The following is a 19,580-nucleotide window of genomic DNA, read 5'->3' on the forward strand; positions in this document are numbered from 1 at the left end:
CTCGGCAGAGGATGATTTAAAGACGTGTGTGAAATGGGCTGTTATGATGGGTCAGAAAATGTGATGAGGGTTGCCTTTTTATAAAGAGTAGCTTTTCCTTTTTGCCAGCGGTCATGACCGCTATAGAGCGTTTCCCTGAGCTTTAAAACTGCAAAGACGGCATGGCGCTGTCACGCTGATGGCCCGGGAGATACCGTTGGTGAGTCGAAAACTATTGCCTGGATGCCGAAACTCCCAGTAGCCAGGAGAATGCCAGGAGGGGTTTGTTCATATGAAATAGAAAAAAAATACAAAGCATTAAACCATGTTAAAAACACAACAGCCTTTATAAATGCAGTTTGGACCACTTGGCAGTGTTTTATTTGTAAAATATGTTTGGAATCATGTATGATTTTCCTTCCACGTCTCACGTCTACACCACTTTGTGTTGGTCTTTCACGTGGAATTCCAATAAAATTGATTCATGTTTGTGGCTGTAATGTGACAAAATGTGGGAAAGTTCAAGGGGGCCGAATACTTTTGCAAGCCACTGTAAAATAGAAAAAAATACAAAGCATTAAAAAATGTTAAAAACACAGCAGCCTTTATAAATGTAGTTTGGACCCGGAAGCAAGTTTCATCAGGTCATCACTTAAAGACTGGATATCCCACCTGCTGTGGAGTTTTAATGCAGTACAGTTGTTATTATTTAACCCCTGTCACATTCTGACCGTTAAAATGAATAACATTCATATATGAAATGAAATTGTTTCAGGTAAACTGTATATGGTGTTAAATAGGCCTAAACTACTGTACTTTAATGTCGGAAATTAGGGCGGTACTTCAAGAGCCATATATTTTATGAGGTGGTACTCATTGTGATAGACGACAGCAGGAGCAGAACAGACACACACCAACAACAACCCTGCAAGTGGACCTATTTTGGGGGGACTTGTGTATATTATATATATATATATATATATATATATATATATATATATATATATATCGATCAATACAAAATTTTTAGTTTATGCTCTCTGTGTTGAGCGCTGAGCGCTCAGGGGCTCTGCGCTCGACAGTGCAGCCTAGGCGGAGTAGTCGAACGCAGATTCACTGAGCGCAGGGCAAGCTAGCTAGGCAGAAGTTAAGCTCTCCTTTCAACACGGGAAATTGAACCTCCCCCACCCTGATTCAGATCTGGCGTTTGGAACTATTTTGTTTTTCATGTGACGTATGACCCTGAAGGTAAGCGCGTCATGGACTAAAGTAAAACAGTATGTCGGATGTGCCAGCAATGCTCAATTACATGGGTGGGAGCTAGTGTGTTAGCAGTTAGCTCGTTAACGTGTTGGACGGTGTTCCAGATCTACTGGCGTTTAGATCAACTGGCGTTGGTCGAACAGATGTGTGGCAGTCTTGCGTTTCAGGAGCTGCTACCGACAAACCAGCAAAAAACGCCAAATGTGTCATCTGTGACACTTGTGAGGTTATCTCAAACACACTCCGTCAGTCGTGATGCTGTTGAACAACAAAATGTTTAAAAATGTGGCGAGTTTACCTGGTGATATCCTCATTCGCGACGCGATCGCGAAAACAGCAAACAAGTAACACCACGCCGATGTTGTTCACAGGACAGCAAGAGTAAACGATCGGGAGACTCTTGTCGTCGTTATCGTTCCCCTCGCACGGTTTATTTCTCCGATTTCAGCGTTTTTGCTTCACAGCTAAAGCGAGCAGTTTACTTTGTGCACTAACATGGAGTCGAGTCAACCAGCGCCACCTCTGGCCAAGTGCCACAGCCGACAGCCAGATCAACCTGTGACACACATCTGCAGCACGTTTGAATTCGTGTCATGCACAACACATTTGTACCTTTGTGTCTGTTTGTGCGTCATGCAAATAAACCTTTGAAAAGAATGAAATGATATCATATATTCCTTATTGGCCTACAGTGGTAAAAAATTCCAAATTATATACACAAAGTCATAGAAATCACCACTTGGTCATCATGATTTTAATATTCTCTTTTTCCATAACAGTGAAATACGCCTTGGACAAATATGACACATCAATATTTCATTAGTGTTGTCACATCACATCCTGTAAGCAGAATCTGCCTGTGTCCTTTCCCTGGAAATGAATACAGGGAGTGCAGAATTATTAGGCAAATGAGTATTTTGTCCACATCATCCTCTTCATGCATGTTGTCTTACTCCAAGCTGTATAGGCTCGAAAGCCTACTACCAATTAAGCATATTAGGTGATGTGCATCTCTGTAATGAGAAGGGGTGTGGTCTAATGACATCAACACCCTATATCAGGTGTGCATAATTATTAGGCAACGTCCTTTCCTTTGGCAAAATGGGTCAAAAGAAGGAGTTGACAGGCTCAGAAAAGTCAAAAATAGTGAGATATCTTGCAGAGGGATGCAGCAGTCTCAAAATTGCAAAGCTTCTGAAGCGTGATCATCGAACAATCAAGCGTTTCATTCAAAATAGTCAACAGGGTCGCAAGAAGCGTGTGGAAAAACCAAGGCGCCAAATAACTGCCCATGAACTGAGAAAAGTCAAGCGTGCAGCTGCCAAGATGCCACTTGCCACCAGTTTGGCCATATTTCAGAGCTGCAACATCACTGGAGTGCCCAAAAGCACAAGGTGTGCAATACTCAGAGACATGGCCAAGGTAAGAAAGGCTGAAAGACGACCACCACTGAACAAGACACACAAGCTGAAACGTCAAGACTGGGCCAAGAAATATCTCAAGACTGGTTTTTCTAAGGTTTTATGGACTGATGAAATGAGAGTGAGTCTTGATGGGCCTGATGGATGGGCCCGTGGCTGGATTGGTAAAGGGCAGAGAGCTCCAGGCCGACTCAGACGCCAGCAAGGTGGAGGTGGAGTACTGGTTTGGGCTGGTATCATCAAAGATGAGCTTGTGGGGCCTTTTCGGGTTGAGGATGGAGTCAAGCTCAACTCCCAGTCCTACTGCCAGTTTCTGGAAGACACCTTCTTCAAGCAGTGGTACAGGAAGAAGTCTGCATCCTTCAAGAAAAACATGATTTTCATGCAGGACAATGCTCCATCACACGCGTCCAAGTACTCCACAGCGTGGCTGGCAAGAAAGGGTATAAAAGAAGAAAAACTAATGACATGGCCTCCTTGTTCACCTGATCTGAACCCCATTGAGAACCTGTGGTCCATCATCAAATGTGAGATTTACAAGGAGGGAAAACAGTACACCTCTCTGAACAGTGTCTGGGAGGCTGTGGTTGCTGCTGCACGCAATGTTGATGGTGAACAGATCAAAACACTGACAGAATCCATGGATGGCAGGCTTTTGAGTGTCCTTGCAAAGAAAGGTGGCTATATTGGTCGCTGATTTGTTTTTGTTTTGTTTTTGAATGTCAGAAATGTATATTTGTGAATGTGGAGATGTTATATTGGTGTCACTGGTAAAAATAAATAATTGAAATGGGTATATATTTGTTTTTTGGTAAGTTGCCTAATAATTATGCACACACAGATATCCCCCTAAAATAGCTAAAACTAAAAACAAACTAAAAACTACGTCCAAAAACATTCAGCTTTGATATTAATGAGTTTTTTGGGTTCATTGAGAACATGGTTGTTGTTCAATAATAAAATTATTCCTCAAAAATACAACTTGAATAATAATTCTGCACTCCCTGTATTTCCAGCCAATATAGGCAATCCATCAACATGGCTGGAGAGTTGGTAGTTATATACAGTCTGTATAAGTGTGGTTAATCTAATGAAGATTTGTAAGGAGATGGCAGTTACTGTGAATTCACAGCAGTTACAGTGATTAGTAATAAACAGCCAGTGAGAGTGAGTGGATTTAAGAAAGTCAGTGACTCAGGTGTGTCGCTTGGTTTGTCATCTGTTTGTGAGACTGGAGGAGAAATCTTTTGTTTTAAATCTTAGTTAGGAAGGTTCCTGTTTGAAAACAAGCACTTTTTGTAAGAAATGCAAGAAGTACATCTGCAGAAAGCACACAGTTACATTCTGTCCATCATGTAGACAAAATAGAAAATGTTGAGCATTGAAAAACTGAGAACGTTGGGCAAGTTCAAAAGAAATGTTTGTAAGAACGAAAAACCAAATTGTTCCTAAAATAGTTATGGAAAGTCTAACTGTTGTACGTCTGTGTTCTACATGTTTATCTAATGGAAAATAAAGTTGCTATTGTTTTATTGCAGTTTTGGATAATTCTGAGTGGATTTACACAGTATGGGTCAGAATGACCCACAACAAAATCAATGTCAATTGTTTGTTCTTCAACATAATACAAGGGTTGATTTCCAAAACTTGCTTTTGATCTTCAATTTGTAGCAGATCCACTATCACATAGCAGCTGGAGCAGTTTCAAATGGAGGTCAGTCCACTGCTGCCACCTGTGGCCAAGTACCACAGCCTACTACTAGATTAACTTGTGACACATCTGCACCTGTTTCTAGGATCACATTAAGTAGAGGCTGAGTGGCTGCACTTACCCCGGGTACATCCAGATCTACCCACAAACATGTTGAAAGATGCAATGCCAGCAATGTGGATTGTCAACGCTAAAAACAATCAGTAAGCAAAGACAACAGGGATCAATTCTTTCTGTTTATTTAGCACCCACAACATTTGTAGTCACCTTCTGCACAGGGGAAGTCCACACACACTGTGTGGTACCACTTTCCACAGAAGGTGCATTCGATCTGCAAGACTGAATGAGATTGTCAGAGTCATTGTCTGACTGTTTATTACTAATCACCTGCTGTACATTCACAGTAACTGCCATCTCCTTACAAATGTTTATTAGATTAACCACACTTATACAGACTGTATATAACAGCCAACTCTAAAATGTTTGTTCACAGAGAAAAGACACAGGCAGACTACGCTAACGACATGTGATGTTACAACACTAGTGAAATATTAGTGTCATTTCATTCTTTTCAAAGGTTTATTTGCATGACGCACAAACAGACACAATTGAAAGGTACAAATGTGTTGTGCATGACACGAATTCAAACGTGGTGCAGATGTGTGTCACAGGTTGATCTGGCTGTCGGCTGTGGCACTTGGCCAGAGGTGGCGCTGGTTGACTCGAGTCCATCATAGTGCACAAAGTAAACTGCTCGCTGTAGTTGTGAAGCAAAAACGCTGAATTCGGAGAAATAAACCGTGCGAGGGGAACGATAACGACGACAAGAGTCTCCCGATCGTTTACTCTTGCTCTCCTGTGAACAACGTCGGCGTGGTGTTAATTGTTTGCTGTTTTCGCAATCGCGTCGCGAATGAGGATATCACCAGGTAAACTCGCCACATTTTTAAACATTTTGTTGTTCAACAGCATCACGACTGACGGAGTGTGTTTGAGATAACCTCACAAGTGTCACAGGTGACACATTTGGCGTTTTTTTGCTTGTTTGTCGGTAGCAGCTCCTGAAGCGCAAGACTGCCACACATCTGTTCGACTAACGCCAGTTGATCTAAACGCCAGTAGATCTGGAACACCGTCCAGCCCCACGCATGGGGCGATCCGCGGTAGCTCGTTAAGGGAGATTTGCCGTGTTGTGGCGTTAACGTCATTTCAACAAGATTAACCCTGACAGCACTAGTGGGAACACAACGAATATGACTGCACATTTACGCCAACATCATCCTAGTGCAAAGACAAGTGGAAGCAGACAAAAACAACAAGCACGCTACTAACTTTACCCGAGTCATTTAGACAGCCGTTAGCACATGATCCTCCTTATGGGGACCTGATATGTTTAATATGCTGCTGAGAATATAGCCCAGAAGAAGCGTATAGTATAGCTTTTATTTTGGAAAGAGCCATTTCTCTGTAATAAACTCTCTTTTCCAAAGATGAGTGATTCCTCAATCAGATACAGGGCTCGCAAAATCGCTAGCCCGACGTCCCGGGGCTAGCGATTTTTCCAGTCGGGCTACCAAAATCTATCTCTTCCCTGCCCGTCCGGCTATTGTAGGAAGGAAAAATATATGTCAATGCTTTTGCATTCTTTCGGAAATGTAGCTGGGTAATTATGTCATTGGCATCTGTGAGCCACTGTCAATATGTGACATATTGAAATCGCGTTTGAATTTGCGCTTGTTTTTTTGCTTTCACTTTGCAATCGCGTGAACTGTGTATAGAGAGCGACAGTACTGATTGGTGAGTGATGATAATTTGCGCACCAATTCCTCTGACATCGTCTTATTAATCGTTAGACATTTGTTTAGAACTCTTACAGATGTTGAAGAAGCTCCTTTAAGCAATTACTGTGATGTTCCTCCACCTCCAAAGAAATGTCAGAAGTCCGAACCACAAAAGAAGCGCGTATTCTCGGAAAAGTAGTTGCAGGAGGTGAGCTGGCTTCAAACAAATGATGAACGCGCAGAGATGTGGTGTAGAATGTGCCGTGAAAATTTAATAAATGACAAATTAAAAAGGCATGAACATTTTTGTTTTGGTATCGAAAAAATATCGAACCGTGACACCAAAGTATCGAACCGAACTGAACCGTGAATTTTGTGTATTGCTGCACCCCTAATAAATAAATATATATACTGCTAAATTTTGTATCGGTGCGCAAACCTTTTGTGTTTGTTTCCAATAAGTTGCCAAAAATGTGTTCTTTTAACTTGTCAGATGAACATATGAGACACTTTGACTCTTCAGTGCAGTGTGGAGCCTAACAAAGATCTGTTTTGTGTCCCAGCTGATCAGCAGGAGGAGAAGAGTCTGACGGAGCAGCAGAGGAACATTTTCAGCTACTTGGACTCAGCTCAGCCACTACAGAGGAAACAATGAGCTCAACACAGAAGGTGACAGACAGAGCAGGGCGATATGACCAAAAATATTTATCATGATATACATTTGAAAATTTGCGATAATGATATAACTGACGATATAATTGACGCTAGAGCTGGGCGATATGAGATTTTTTCATATCACGATATGTTTTTTTCATTTCAGGCGATAACGATATCTATCACGATATAAGCCAAATAACTATATTTGTAAGATTTAAATGTGCCGTTGCTCACAAGTAAAATGTGAAATAATCAGCAGCTTGTTTTTATTTAAATATTTATTTCCCATAATAAGTTCATCCATTAAGCGGACGCGAATGGATGGATGAAGTTCAACAGGGTAGATGTACTTAAGGAACATGAGACTTTTTCAGATAAATAAAGGCAAATATTGCAAACTACACAAAAGGCAGCTGCTAAAGCGTTTAAGTTTCAAAATAGAACAAACGAAACAGACTAAATTGTCAATTCCACTTAGAAACAAAATATTAATTCTAAAAATAAATCTTAGTTTGTTTTACAGAAGAACAGACAAAACTGACTAACTTTTGTCAATATCAAATAAACTGAGAACTAAAAGGAAATTCTCAATCTCTCCTTGTTGTATAGCTTAGCTTTTCAAACAGTTTTAACAGTTACTTTAGTCTGACAAAGCCGAATGACGAATTAGCGCTTCCAGTCAGAGACTGAGGCTACGTCCACGGGTATTTGTGAAAACGGAGATTTTCCGTTTTCGTTTTAAAAAATAATCCCGTCCGCACATAAAGGGAGAAATGAAGGAAAACGCTGCTATGAACATGCCAAAGCAGCAGGTGGCGCTAGATTCCTAACCGTGCAGAAATGTTGGCCAATCAGAAGTCTAGAAGCCTCGGTGGGAAAAAGTAAACAAAGCTGGGGCATAGAAGCAGAACCGAGTCGTATGTGTGGAGGGACAGTAACTGTGTGTATATGTAAGCATTTAAACACTGCAGAGAGTAGAATTAACAGTAACAGTATTGTAGAAATTCATTTCACCGAAGCAATAACGTGGCGCACAGTGTGACGCATGCACCAGTTTATTGTATTTCCAGACTTGCTTTCGGCACAATTTACAGTGAACGCTACTCTGTTTTTGTCAGACTTGAAATAGCCGAAATACCTTCACACTACGGAACTTCTATGGCTCTTCCGTTCGACAATCTCTCCGGCATTGGAACCATCATCTGTTTTCTCTTCGGTCACGCTCGGTTGATTTTTCTAGTCGGCACACTCATTTCCTCCATTACCCGCTGGCTCCATTACCCGCTGGCTGCTTCCCAAACAAACACACGTGCGGCTTGGCACTTGTGCTGTATGTAACAAGTCACGTGACGTGACGCTGCGGCTGTGATTGGTTCGGCTCTGCGCTACTTAATTTGGATTGGCTGACCTTTTTTTTTTTTTTTTTTGTCTTTAGAGGACAAGAGCGGCGAGGTCTATCGCGATAGCTTAATTTCTCTATCGAGTAAAAGTTATATCGCGATACATATCGTTATCGTTCTATCGCCCAGCTCTAATTGACGCGAGACAAAATACTTTACAACTCCACAACTTTATTAGTGCAAAAAATCCCATCAATGTATTTTCACTTAAACAAACAGCTGGTTTTTATGTGTATTGAAGTTATATAAAAATTTAACAGTGCAAATGCAAATTCCTTGCTGACAGTTTAACCAAAACGTATTTGCAGTGGAAATTGGCCGACATTTGCTCCGAGGAATTTGCATTTGCACTGTTAATATTTTTGGTCATATCGCCCTGCTCTACTTTCATGTGTTACTGTTTAGGCTTAAATTGGTTTGATGTTTGGTGTAGAGATGGCACGATACCACTTTTTTATGTCCAATACTGATACCGTTATTATAAATTTGGATATCTGCCGATACCGATATGAATGCGATATAGTGTGTTTTTTAATCAATAAAACTGTTTTTTTAATATCTTGCTGCATTTTGTATAAGTTCTTACTCAAGTTTAAATAAACAACAACACTAAAGCTATTCTGTTATACCTGTATGTAAAAAATACACTGCACCCAAAATATTTCATAGTTCAGCAAAACTGATCAATCTATTAACTTAAACCTACTCCATCCTTCCTATTCTGGTATTTTAAATAGTACTTACCGTATTTTCACGACCATAAGACGCACTGTACTAAAAGGCGCAGTCTCAGTTATGTGTGCCATTACTGTATTTAACACACACATAAGGCGCACTGGATCATAGGGCGCATACAAGTACCGTATGCGTATTTAAAAATAAAGCAGGAGCAAAACAAAGTTTGGTACTCACATTTTTATCATCAATCGAACCCATCGAAGTCCTCATCCTCTGTGTCTGAATTGAACAGCTGCGCTAAATCTCCATCAAACATGCCAAGTTCACTTTCTTCACTGTCAGAGTCACTTTCCGTGCCGTGCGGCTCCTCGGAAATGATGCCAGCTTTTGCGAAAGCTCGAACAACAGTGCCAGCAGACATGTTAGCCCAAGCATCTACAATCCATTGGCAAATTGTGGCGTAACTCGCCCGGCGCTGCCTTCCACTCTTAGTGAAACTGTGGTCTCTATCGGTCATCCATCGCTCCCAGGCCGCTCACAGCCTTACTTTGAACGGGCGGTTCACACCGATGTCCAGCGGTTGGAGTTCCTTTGTCAGGCCTCCCGGAATGACAGCAAGCTCACAGTTCATTTGCTTCACTAGTTTTTTCACATCGGCTGTGAGGTGGGCACGCATAGAGTCACAGATCAACAGCGATGGTGATGCGTGGAAAAAACCACCTGGTCTCCTTACATACACCTCCCTCAGCCAGTCTTTCATCATTTCCTCATCCATCCAGCCCTTTTCATTTGCCTTAATGATGATTCCTGCTGGAAACTTCCCTTTAGGCAAAGTCTTTCGCTTAAAAATCACCATAGGCGGCAGTTTCTGTCCATTAGCATGGCAGCTAAGCACAACAGTGAAAGAAGACTTTTCGTGCCCCGTTGTGCGTATCGCTACCGTGCTGGTCCCCTGCTTCTCCACAGTGTGACTCACCGGGATGTCAAAAGTGAGCGGGACCTCGTCCATGTTAGTGATGTGGCTGGGCTGGATGTTTTTGTCGCCGATGTGTTTGCTGCAGTAGGAGCGGAAGATGGCCAGCTTTTCCTTATAATCCGCTGGAAGTTGCTGCGCTACCGTAGTCCTGGTCCTGATGGAAAAATGGCACCGTTTCATAAAAAGTGAAAGTGAAACTGCTTTTAGCCGAATGGTGACCGTCGAAACGCTTCTCCCGCTCGTTCTTTGCTCGATGATCCACCGCTCGAGTCTTTCCTCCAACTCGGCCACACTTCACCCTTTAGCGTTCTCATGGTGTTCTCTACTACGTCCTCATTACAACACACAGGGCGCACTGCGCTATAGGGCGTGCCGTACTTTTTGAAGAAAATCTAAGACTTTTAAGTGCGCCTTATGGTCGTGAAAATACGGTAGCAGAAATATTAAGCAACCTAACTAATAGGGTTGCAAACTCCCAGCAAAAAAAAAATAGGGAACCACACCCCACCTCATGATGCTTAATCAACGTAATCAACTTTAATTTGATGCAGTGTGGAAAAAAAATGCACAGAAATAAATTATTTTTCAAGAATAATTAAATAGATTCAACATCTTTCTTCAACAGAATTGCAGACTGCACAGATGGTATCTTCCCAAAGGAAAAAGTAGTATAGCTTACTAGGGTATATTAGACTTAACAGTTACTATATACAGTAATGGACTTCTATATATTTTACATCAGATTAAAACTTTGGGTGTAAGATTCAGATAATTAAAAGCTAGACATTTTAAAATAGAATAAGAAAGAAAAGTATGTCTTTGTGCCCCCTTTTCCCTGTTAATGCCCTATCGGCCCCCCTGGCTAAACTTTGCCAGATCCGCCCCTGCACTGTTACCAGCCGTCAGCTACGTAGAAAAAGATCCTGGTGTAGAAATTAATATTAAATAAATTCAACAACAGCTTATCAAGGTTAAACGTGCTGCTGTTGTTCAGCCGCTGGTTTCCTCTTTCTGGTGCAAAGTGGGCCAAAAACAAACAAGAGAGACGGACTCACGACAGCAAAGCCGATCAGCTGATCATTAAGCAGTTTCACGATTGAAGTAGCAGCAAGAAGAGGCACTCGCTCTGTTGTTAAGCTTAACGTGGGAATGCTTTACAAACATTCAGAGGCGGACTTACACACTTGCTTTACTTCTCTCTGGGATAACTTCATCGGAGATGAAATGCTGGTTTGAGGCTACAAATACACACAGCCACTCTATCACGTGAACACACTGCTCCGACGCCCTACGGTTATGAGCAGAGTTACGTGTCACAAGTTTTGTGAGGTGCTTTTTTGATATTTAATGGATCAGATTACATTTTTTATTTCTCTCCGATATCCGATCCAGTAATTTAGGTCAGTATCGGACCGATACGTAATATCGGATCGGTCCATCTCTAGTTTGGTGCCTTTTTCTTAATGTAAAAAAACCCTCAGGTTACAGACAAACTTAAACTCAGACCCCGCTGTCTCCAGGACTTATTCCCGTGAAAGAAAAACAAGACAACAGCGATCGATCGATTTACTTGCAGGTGAGGCAATCTCATTAGCACCCCCCCCCCCCCCCCCCCCCCCCCCCCCAGAACCTCGAGAGGCTGGGGAGGGGGACAAAGAAATTCCTTTCACCACAGAGTTAAAACAATGTAGAGATGGTAGCATGGAAATGACAACATTTAACAATTCACTTTAACAGAACCAAGCTGGTCATTTTACCAGCTCAGCTCTAATTCATATGACAGACAATTTATGGTATAAACATCTAGATGATGGGAAAGTGGTATTCTTGGACTTCAGTGCTGCATTTGATTTGATAAATTTTGATCTTTTGATTGATAAACTAAAATGTTATTGATTTTCATCAGCTGCTCTGTGCATGATGAAAGGTTGCCTCACTTCTCTATTCAGTTTTCACTAACGATCTGCAATATGTCTTGGCTTAATCTTGGGTATGCCAATGATTCCACCATGTTTTATTCAGCCAGTGACAACTCTGAACTGATCAGCGTGTCACAACAAAATTTGCTGAATGTGTTTGACTGGATAAGTAAAAACAACATGATTTTAAATGTGTCTAAATCCAAATCTATGTTAATTAGAAGCAGATTAGTCAACAGCCCACAACTGAGTCTTTCCATAGCCAGTGTTAGAACACGTCACCCAGATGAAACTACTCGGCGTTACCATAAATCGCCACCTTTCATGGTCTCAGCACATCGATTGTTTTTAAGAAAATGGGACAAGGCATAGCTATGGCTATGAAATGCTCTTTCTGTATCACTTCTTCAATTATGAAAGATGTCATTAATGCACTAGTAATGTCTCATCTGGAGTATTGTTCAATCATTTGGTCAGCAGCTAATAAGACAGATCTTAACAGACTTCAGTTAGTCCACAATAAGGCGTCCAGATTAATGTTCATACTATACTAATTAAAAATGGACCGATCCTCGCCTCACAAAGTGCCCTACTTGGTATAACCCAGCTTTGCTTATCAGAGAAGTATGTGTCACTCGATAGAGCGGCTGTTGTCTGCGAGACCTGTCGGCGAACTGGTGGAGCATTTGGAGCCTCACTACATGCTTCCAAGCCGCAGCATTTTTAATCTTAATCTCTTCCATACTGAGGTGAAAAGGAAGCGATTTGTCCCGTACTTCAGCTAGAATGGGGGGGGGAAAAAGACTCTGGAGTTAGTCTGTGTCCTTAAGCTGCAGCTGCCTCTTCTTCTCTCATGTTTTCTAAGTAGCTGACAGCTGGTAACTGTGCAGGGGCGGCTCTAGCAAAGCTTTGCCAGGGGGCAGGTAGGGCATTAACAAGTAAAGGGAGGCACAAAAAATACTTTTCTTTGTTATTTCATTTAAAGGACTAACTTTTAATAAATAATTATCTGAATCTTACAACCAAAGTGGTCATCTGATTAAATGTATAGAAATCCATTACTGTATATGGTAACTATTAAGTCTAATTTACACCCTGGTAAGCTAAAGTCCTTTTTCCTTTGGGAAGGTACCATCTGTGCAGTCTGCAATTCTGTTGAAGAAAGATGGTGAATCTATTTAATTATTGTAGAAACATAATTGATTATTTCTGTGCATTTGATGTACACGTGCATTAAATTAAAGTTGATTACATTGATTAAGCATCATGAGGTGGAGGGTGGGGGTGGTTGTGGGAGATTTTTGCTGGGAGTTGGCAACTCTATTAGTTAGCAGAAATATTAAACAACCTAAGTACTCTTTATAATACTAGAATAGGAAGGATGGTGCAGGTTTAAGTTTATTAGATTGATGTGTGTTGCTGAACTATAAAATATTTGAATAGAATAGAATTCAACTTTATTGTCATTGCACATGTCACAGGTACAGGGCAACGAAATGCAGTTTGCTTCCATCCAGAAGTGCTTTAGCCATGATATAGATATATTACAATATATATTAGCAATAATATAGATATGTAAGTATAGTACAGAAATGGGTCTATTATGGAATGTTATAATGTACACAGTATGAAGTATGTTATGAATATGCTATAAGTATGTACAGGCTGTAGTGAGTACAAGCTATGAACAGAATATAAATATGAAAAACTATACAGAAATATGAGATATACAGCTATACAGAAATGGGAAATATGCAAGTTATAAACAGTTGTAGAATTAAAAATTATCGTATTTTACAGAATGATTATTTATACAGTGGTGCAGTTAAGATAAGTGAGATATGTGGATAATTTCTACAGAGGCTGTATAAAGTGCAAGTGGTTGTGAGTGGTGGTTCAGTCAATGTTATTATTGTGTGTTTGAGGGTACAGTTGTCCATTGTTTGTGTGTGTGTGTGTGTGTGTGTGTGTGTGTGTGTGTGTGTGTGTGTGTGTGTGTGTGTGTGTGTGTGTGTGTGTTTTCAGTCCGTGAGTTTAACGTGGGTCAGCTGTCAGGAGGCAGAGTTCAGGAGTCTGACAGCTGTGGGGAAGAAGCTGTTCCGGTTCCTGGTGGTCTTAGTCCGGAGGCTCCTGTAGCGCCTCCCAGAGGGCAGGAGGGTGAAGAGTCCATGTGATGGGTGACTGGGGTCTTTGATGATTTTCCCAGCCCTTTTCAGACACCGCTTCCTATAGATGTCCTTTATGGCAGGAAGTGGTGCTCCGGCGATGCGCTGGGCAGTTTTCACAACCCTCTGCAACGCCTTCCGGTCCGAGGCAGAGCAGTTCCCGTACCAGACTGTTATACAGTTGATCAGGATGCTCTCGATGGTGCAGCAATAAAAGTTCACCAGGATGTCTGAGGACAGGTGGTTCTTCCTCAGAGTCCTCAAGAAGAAGAGGCGCTGGTGAGCCTTCTTGAGCAGCTTGGAGCAGTTGGTCGTCCAGATGAGATCCTAGGAGATGTGGACTCCCAGGAACTTGAAGCTGCTCACACGCTCCACAGCCGTCCCCTTAATGTAGATGGGTGGATGTGGGTCAGCATTCCTCCTGTAGTCCACGATGAGCTCCTTGGTCTTCTCGGTGTTAAGCAGCAGGTTGTTTGTGTCGCACCACTCAGCCAGACCATCCACCTCCTCCCTGTAGACGGCCTCATCGTTGTCACTGATGAGGCCAATCACCGTGGTGTCATCTGCAAACTTAATGATGGTGTTAGAACCATCGGCAGGTCTGCAGTCGTGGGTGAAGAGGGAGTAGAGGAAAGGGCTCATTTGGTATAACGGAATAGCTTTAGTGTCTTGTTTTTAAAACTTGAGTATGAACTTATACAAAATGCAGCAAGATATTTATTTAAAAAACAGTTTTATTGATTACAAAAAACGCTATATCGGATTCATATCGGTATCGGCAGATATCCATATGATATCGGAATCAGTATTGGGCATTAAAAAGTGGCATCGTGCCATCTCTAATACTAATATCGATAATGCATTATCAGCTTTCTTGGCTTCCTGTACAGGCTAAAATATTCTATGGCTTGTAGTTATAAAGAAAGCAATTCTGTTAAACACGCCACATTTATTTCTGCTCAGCTGCAGTATCCAGATGAAATACATAATGATATTACACGATTTTCAACAAACTGCAATTTAGTAAATGCTCGAGTTAAAAGTAACTTTTTGTAAAACTGTTATATTTAGAGCAACTTTCAGGTGGAATAAATTGCCTTATAAAATTAGAGAATTAGCTACTATTCAAAACTTCAATGAACATTTAAAAGCCGATTTACAGAACTTTTAGTTGTTGTAATATTGTAAGAGATTTGTTTTGGAAATTTCTGTAATGTGCCTCAATGTTATTGATAATATTATTATTATTATTATTATTATTGATTGCTTATATTTTAATTGTGAAACCTCACTGTGGATGTAAGAGGCAAATTATGTGGATATCTTGATTCCACTTTATTGTATAATATTTTATGTGATTGTATTTGATGGAAGACGAGCAACATCTGTTGTGGAAGCTAATGGGGTTCTTCTTGAATAAACAAACATAGGATTTATTATCACTGAATAATTGTGTGTGTGTGTGTGTGTGTGTGTGTGTGTGTGTGTGTGTGTGTGTGTACAATCAGGAGGGATGGGCTTGATTTTAGTGTTTAAACAGTCATGAATTATTTTTAACAGCAGGTTGGATGTAATGTGTTAGAACTACCAGCAGGTGGGGATAAGAGACCTTTAAGGTGTTTGGTGCCACACTCCACCTTCAGGTTTAAAACTAGTGTTAATGGAGGGAGTTTGAAGGTTGAGTTTGTTCCACGACTGCATTTCACTCACTGCCTCTGTTTGTATCTCTGTCACTGCAGGACCAACATGGAGCGAGAAGTCAGCGCTCTCAGGAGGCCGACAAACCTCACAGAAGAAAGAGAGAGAAAAAACACACCTGTGACGAGTGTGGGATGGAGTTTATTTCCAAGTGTCATCTAAAACAGCATCAGGTCATCCACACTGGAGAGAGACCGTTCAGCTGTGACTTGTGTGGAAAGTCTTTTTCCAGGAAGCGTTCCCTAAAAAGACACCAACTCATCCACAGTGGAGTTAAAGCGTACAGCTGTGATCAGTGTGGCAGAGCTTTTAATCGCAGTAGCAACTTACAGAGTCATCTAGTTACCCACTCTGGAATTAAGGCATACAGCTGTGACATCTGTGGAAAAACTTTCAGCCAGAGAGGGCACCGAAATATACACCTACGCATTCACACCAGACATGATGTGTACTGCTGTGAACAGTGTGGCAAAGAGTTTATAACAGACACACAGTTAAAACAACACATGTTTAGCCACACTGAGCAGAGACCTTATAAATGTGACTTGTGTGAGAAGACTTTTAAAGCTCCACATTACCTGAGAAAACACCAACAGATCCACACCAGAAAGAGACTCTACAAGTGCAGTTACTGTGAGGTATGTATTTATATTGTTATCTTGTCATTTTAGCCTGACTGTTTGGAACATCTCTGCTCATTAAACTGTGTTAGCATGTTAGCAATTCTACTGCATGGAAAAGCAGCTCTGAGTGATTATTCAGATTTTCATGTCAGTTATGATTTTAGTATTACTGTAGTATTATGGTGGTAGTATTGTAGTTATTGCAGCCCAGTAAACTGAGTGTGTTAACTGAAACAGTCAAATGTAATTGGACGTCTGCAGAGATGCTCTTTATTTCAGGCGACGTTCAGGATAAAAGTGTTGAAGGACTGACTTACACTGTCTTTGTGTCTTTGTTTAGAAGCAGAGCGACACAGATGGATCCAGTTCTCAACCCTGTCATCACTGTGGTGGTGGGAAAGACTTTCGTTGTGACCTCTGTGGAAAAACTTTCAGTCACCAACACACCCTTAAAACACATCAACGTAGACACACTGGAGACAAACTGAAATACTGCAAAGAATGTGGGAGAAGCTTCCCCACATCAACTGAGTTAAAACAACATGAACTGATTCACAGTGGGGTTAAAAAGCACCTCTGTGATCAGTGTGGGTCATCCTTCACCACTGCAAGTAAGCTTAAAACACACAAACGAGTCCACACAGGAGAGAAACCATACAAGTGCAGACACTGTGACAAAAGCTTCTCAGATTCATGTAGTCGTAACAAGCATGAACGTACACACATGGAAGGAAACTACAGCTGTGACCAGTGTGACAAGAGCTTCAGGAATCTCAGTTCATACTCCGAACACAAACGATCCCACGTTACTAATAAACTGTTTCACTGTTACCAATGTGCCCAAACATTCACCTCATTGTCTGCTCTGTGCAAACATCAGCGTGATCACTCAGGGCTGAAATCACTCCCATCACTGGATCACAGTGAATCTGAAGAGACAGAAAGATCCTCTGGTTTCAGTGTCAGACTCAAAAAGCTTGAGATCAGGCTCCACAGAGTTCAGATAGAATCATTTAAACTTGTGTTGAACTGAACTGGTTGCTGGGCTGAACTTCTACATAATACAGATTTACATGGGATCTTATTTTCTGTCGTTTTACTGAGTCAGTTTTGTCCTTTTTTCTCTGTCCTGCTTTTGCTCGTCTGTAAATAATTGAAACTCAGTCAAATAGTTCATTGTTCTCCAGCAAAACGTTTTGGAAACTCATGTTTAACCTTTAAAACTCTGACATGTTTTAGCACACAAGGCTTCATCGGGGAGTTCACTCATGATTGGACCATGAGAATAAAGGTTTTTAGTTCTTTCAAAGAGAGTCTTGGAGGTGTTTGATGTTTCTGTTTTTTCTGAAACCACCTGAAAGAAAAAAACATTTTTCTAGCTTTGTGTAGTGTGGAAGTTTTTAATGTTTCTTCATCTGTGATGTTCTTGAATGTGTTGACATGAAGATGGTACAAATAAACTGTCCTTTTAGCTTTAGCTCCTAATTTATTCATTATTTATGGATGTAGCACAGCAGCAGTTTCTTGATTAACACATGGAGGGCTCGGGATCTGATGGTAAATAATGTTTTGTGTCCTTGTACACATCATACAGCTCAGCTGTTCCACAGATGTCAGGTTTACACAGTGGGATGGTTTGTAAGAACGCAGCTCTCCTGTGGATAAATCCTTACTCTTAGCCTCAGGACCTCACACAGTCCCAGCAGATTCGGTCAGAAGATTTATCCCTTTTTCATTTCTATATGATTCTTCTTGCTTCTAAACAAAGATGATTATGATGATGAGTCATTTATGAAAAAAGAAGCAAAAAACAATATTGTTTTATGAGGATTTTTATGGCAGATTTTGTGCATCAACATTTTTGTAAATGAAAATGTTGAAAGGATGCAAAGGAGGAGGAGGGCACAAGAACTCAGCACGTGATACTGACTGGAAGCAACACAGCTGCTGTTGACAAAGCAGCAGAGTCAGATATGAATGTGTATTGAATTCATCGTGTAAATATACCAGATTTATCCACATTCGTCAGTTTTCACCCTTTTTTTTACTTTCAGTAAGTTTACTTTTAGTTTATTTTTACTTTCTGAAGACGCAGGAGAATCTGTTTCATCATGATTGAGCATTTCATTAATGTTACACCCCAATGTTTTCATTTGAACCCCAAGTGTCATTGTCTTTGAAAAAGCACAGAGTATAATGCATCTATTTTGCAAAAATAAATAATTACATAAGTGTTTCAACACTTTCAAAGAGGTACCCTGTTTTTCCTTCGTCGTATCGTACAAATAGAGATAATATAATTATCTGAGGAACAATTGTCAATAAGCAGAGAAGTTATTAAAATATTAATGCAAGACATGGAAGCAGGTGGTGTTGTTCCTAAATTAGGAACAATATTTTAAAATTACTTCACAATTCTTCTTGCACTTCAGATTGTTACAAACTATCAGAATGTAAAGAAAGTCAGAAAATGGACAACCTCAGCTTATAAAACTGCTATTTTTTACGGAGCCCCGCAGGGGACATGGGAGAAAAAAAAATTAGGGAGGAAAAAATAAAAATTAAGACGGACTTTTGCGAGCTCTCGCAAAAGTATTGCGAGAGCTCGCAAAGGTTTTAGCCGCATTCTTCGGAGGCCGCCAGCTCGAAGCCGACCGGGAGGTCGAGGCACGATTTGCCGGGAAAGCGGTGTTCCTCCCGGCTGTAGTAGGTCTCGACCTCCCGTTAGCTTCGAGCTAGTGGGTGTCAGATCTCCAAAAACGTCGGAGCACTTTTGCAAATATGTGATGTCTTGTAAACCGAGCAGGTATCTGACGTTTACACAACTACATTCACGCCTCAAAATATCTTAAAAGTGTATTTTGTGACCCAGAAAGAGCAATATTACAACTAAGTAGCTGCCGCCATTGTTGGAATTCAACTTTCGCGAGAAAGTTTTGCGAGAGCTCGCAATACTTTTGCGAGCTCCCACAATACTTTTGCGAGATCTCGCGAGATCTCGCAAAAGTCCGTCTTAATTTTTTTTTTTTCTCCCTAATTTTTTTTATTCTCCCATGTCCCCTGGGGGGCTCCGTAATTTTTTAACCACAAACCACTGGATCAATTTCAAGTGTTTTGCACTTGATTTTTATTTTATCATAAAACACTGCAGAGATGCAAAGAAATAATCATTATAACAGTGTGCAACTGCTCCACATTATACTGTGTCCAAGCTTCAGACGTCTCTGAAGCGACACTTTAAGAAACTCCTGCATAACTTCGGGGTGCACAGTCCACATTGCACAGTGACAGCACAAAGACCCACACAGC

At 40.9% G+C, this 19,580-nt stretch overlaps 2 protein-coding genes across 5 annotated transcripts in view; one reads left to right on the forward strand and one right to left on the reverse strand.

Moving 5' to 3' along the window:
- Nucleotides 1-19,580, reverse strand: part of LOC143415819 (uncharacterized) — a 272,397-nt gene that overhangs the window by 174,786 nt on the left and 78,031 nt on the right. Inside the window, exon 1 of one of the 2 annotated variants that reach the window (XM_076881232.1) lies at nt 1,541-1,764. The exons of the other annotated variant lie outside the window; for it this stretch is intronic. The gene's annotated coding sequence lies outside the window, so the exon portion shown is untranslated. Of the gene's footprint in view, nt 1-1,540; nt 1,765-19,580 lie in introns of those variants that run through there. 2 annotated transcript variants of the gene reach the window in all.
- LOC143415816 (uncharacterized) lies at nt 1,092-18,292 on the forward strand. 3 transcript variants are annotated; one of them, XR_013096255.1, is made up of 4 exons: nt 1,092-1,227; nt 6,719-6,824; nt 15,690-16,286; nt 16,615-18,292. XR_013096255.1 is itself a non-coding variant. In XM_076881222.1 (4 exons), the coding sequence occupies exons 2-4, from the start codon at nt 6,807-6,809 to the stop codon at nt 17,302-17,304; spliced, it is 1,308 nt and encodes a 435-aa protein (XP_076737337.1). In that variant the 5' UTR covers nt 1,092-1,227; nt 6,719-6,806; the 3' UTR covers nt 17,305-18,292. The 3 variants fall into 3 exon arrangements, 2 of the variants coding, with proteins under 2 accessions (XP_076737337.1, XP_076737338.1); XM_076881222.1 differs by having other exon boundaries at nt 16,612-18,292; XM_076881223.1 differs by lacking the exon at nt 6,719-6,824 and having other exon boundaries at nt 16,612-18,292.

The sequence above is a fragment of the Maylandia zebra genome, unplaced genomic scaffold (genome assembly GCF_041146795.1).
Source record: "Maylandia zebra isolate NMK-2024a unplaced genomic scaffold, Mzebra_GT3a scaffold05, whole genome shotgun sequence".
Taxonomy (NCBI): Eukaryota; Metazoa; Chordata; class Actinopteri; order Cichliformes; family Cichlidae; genus Maylandia; species Maylandia zebra.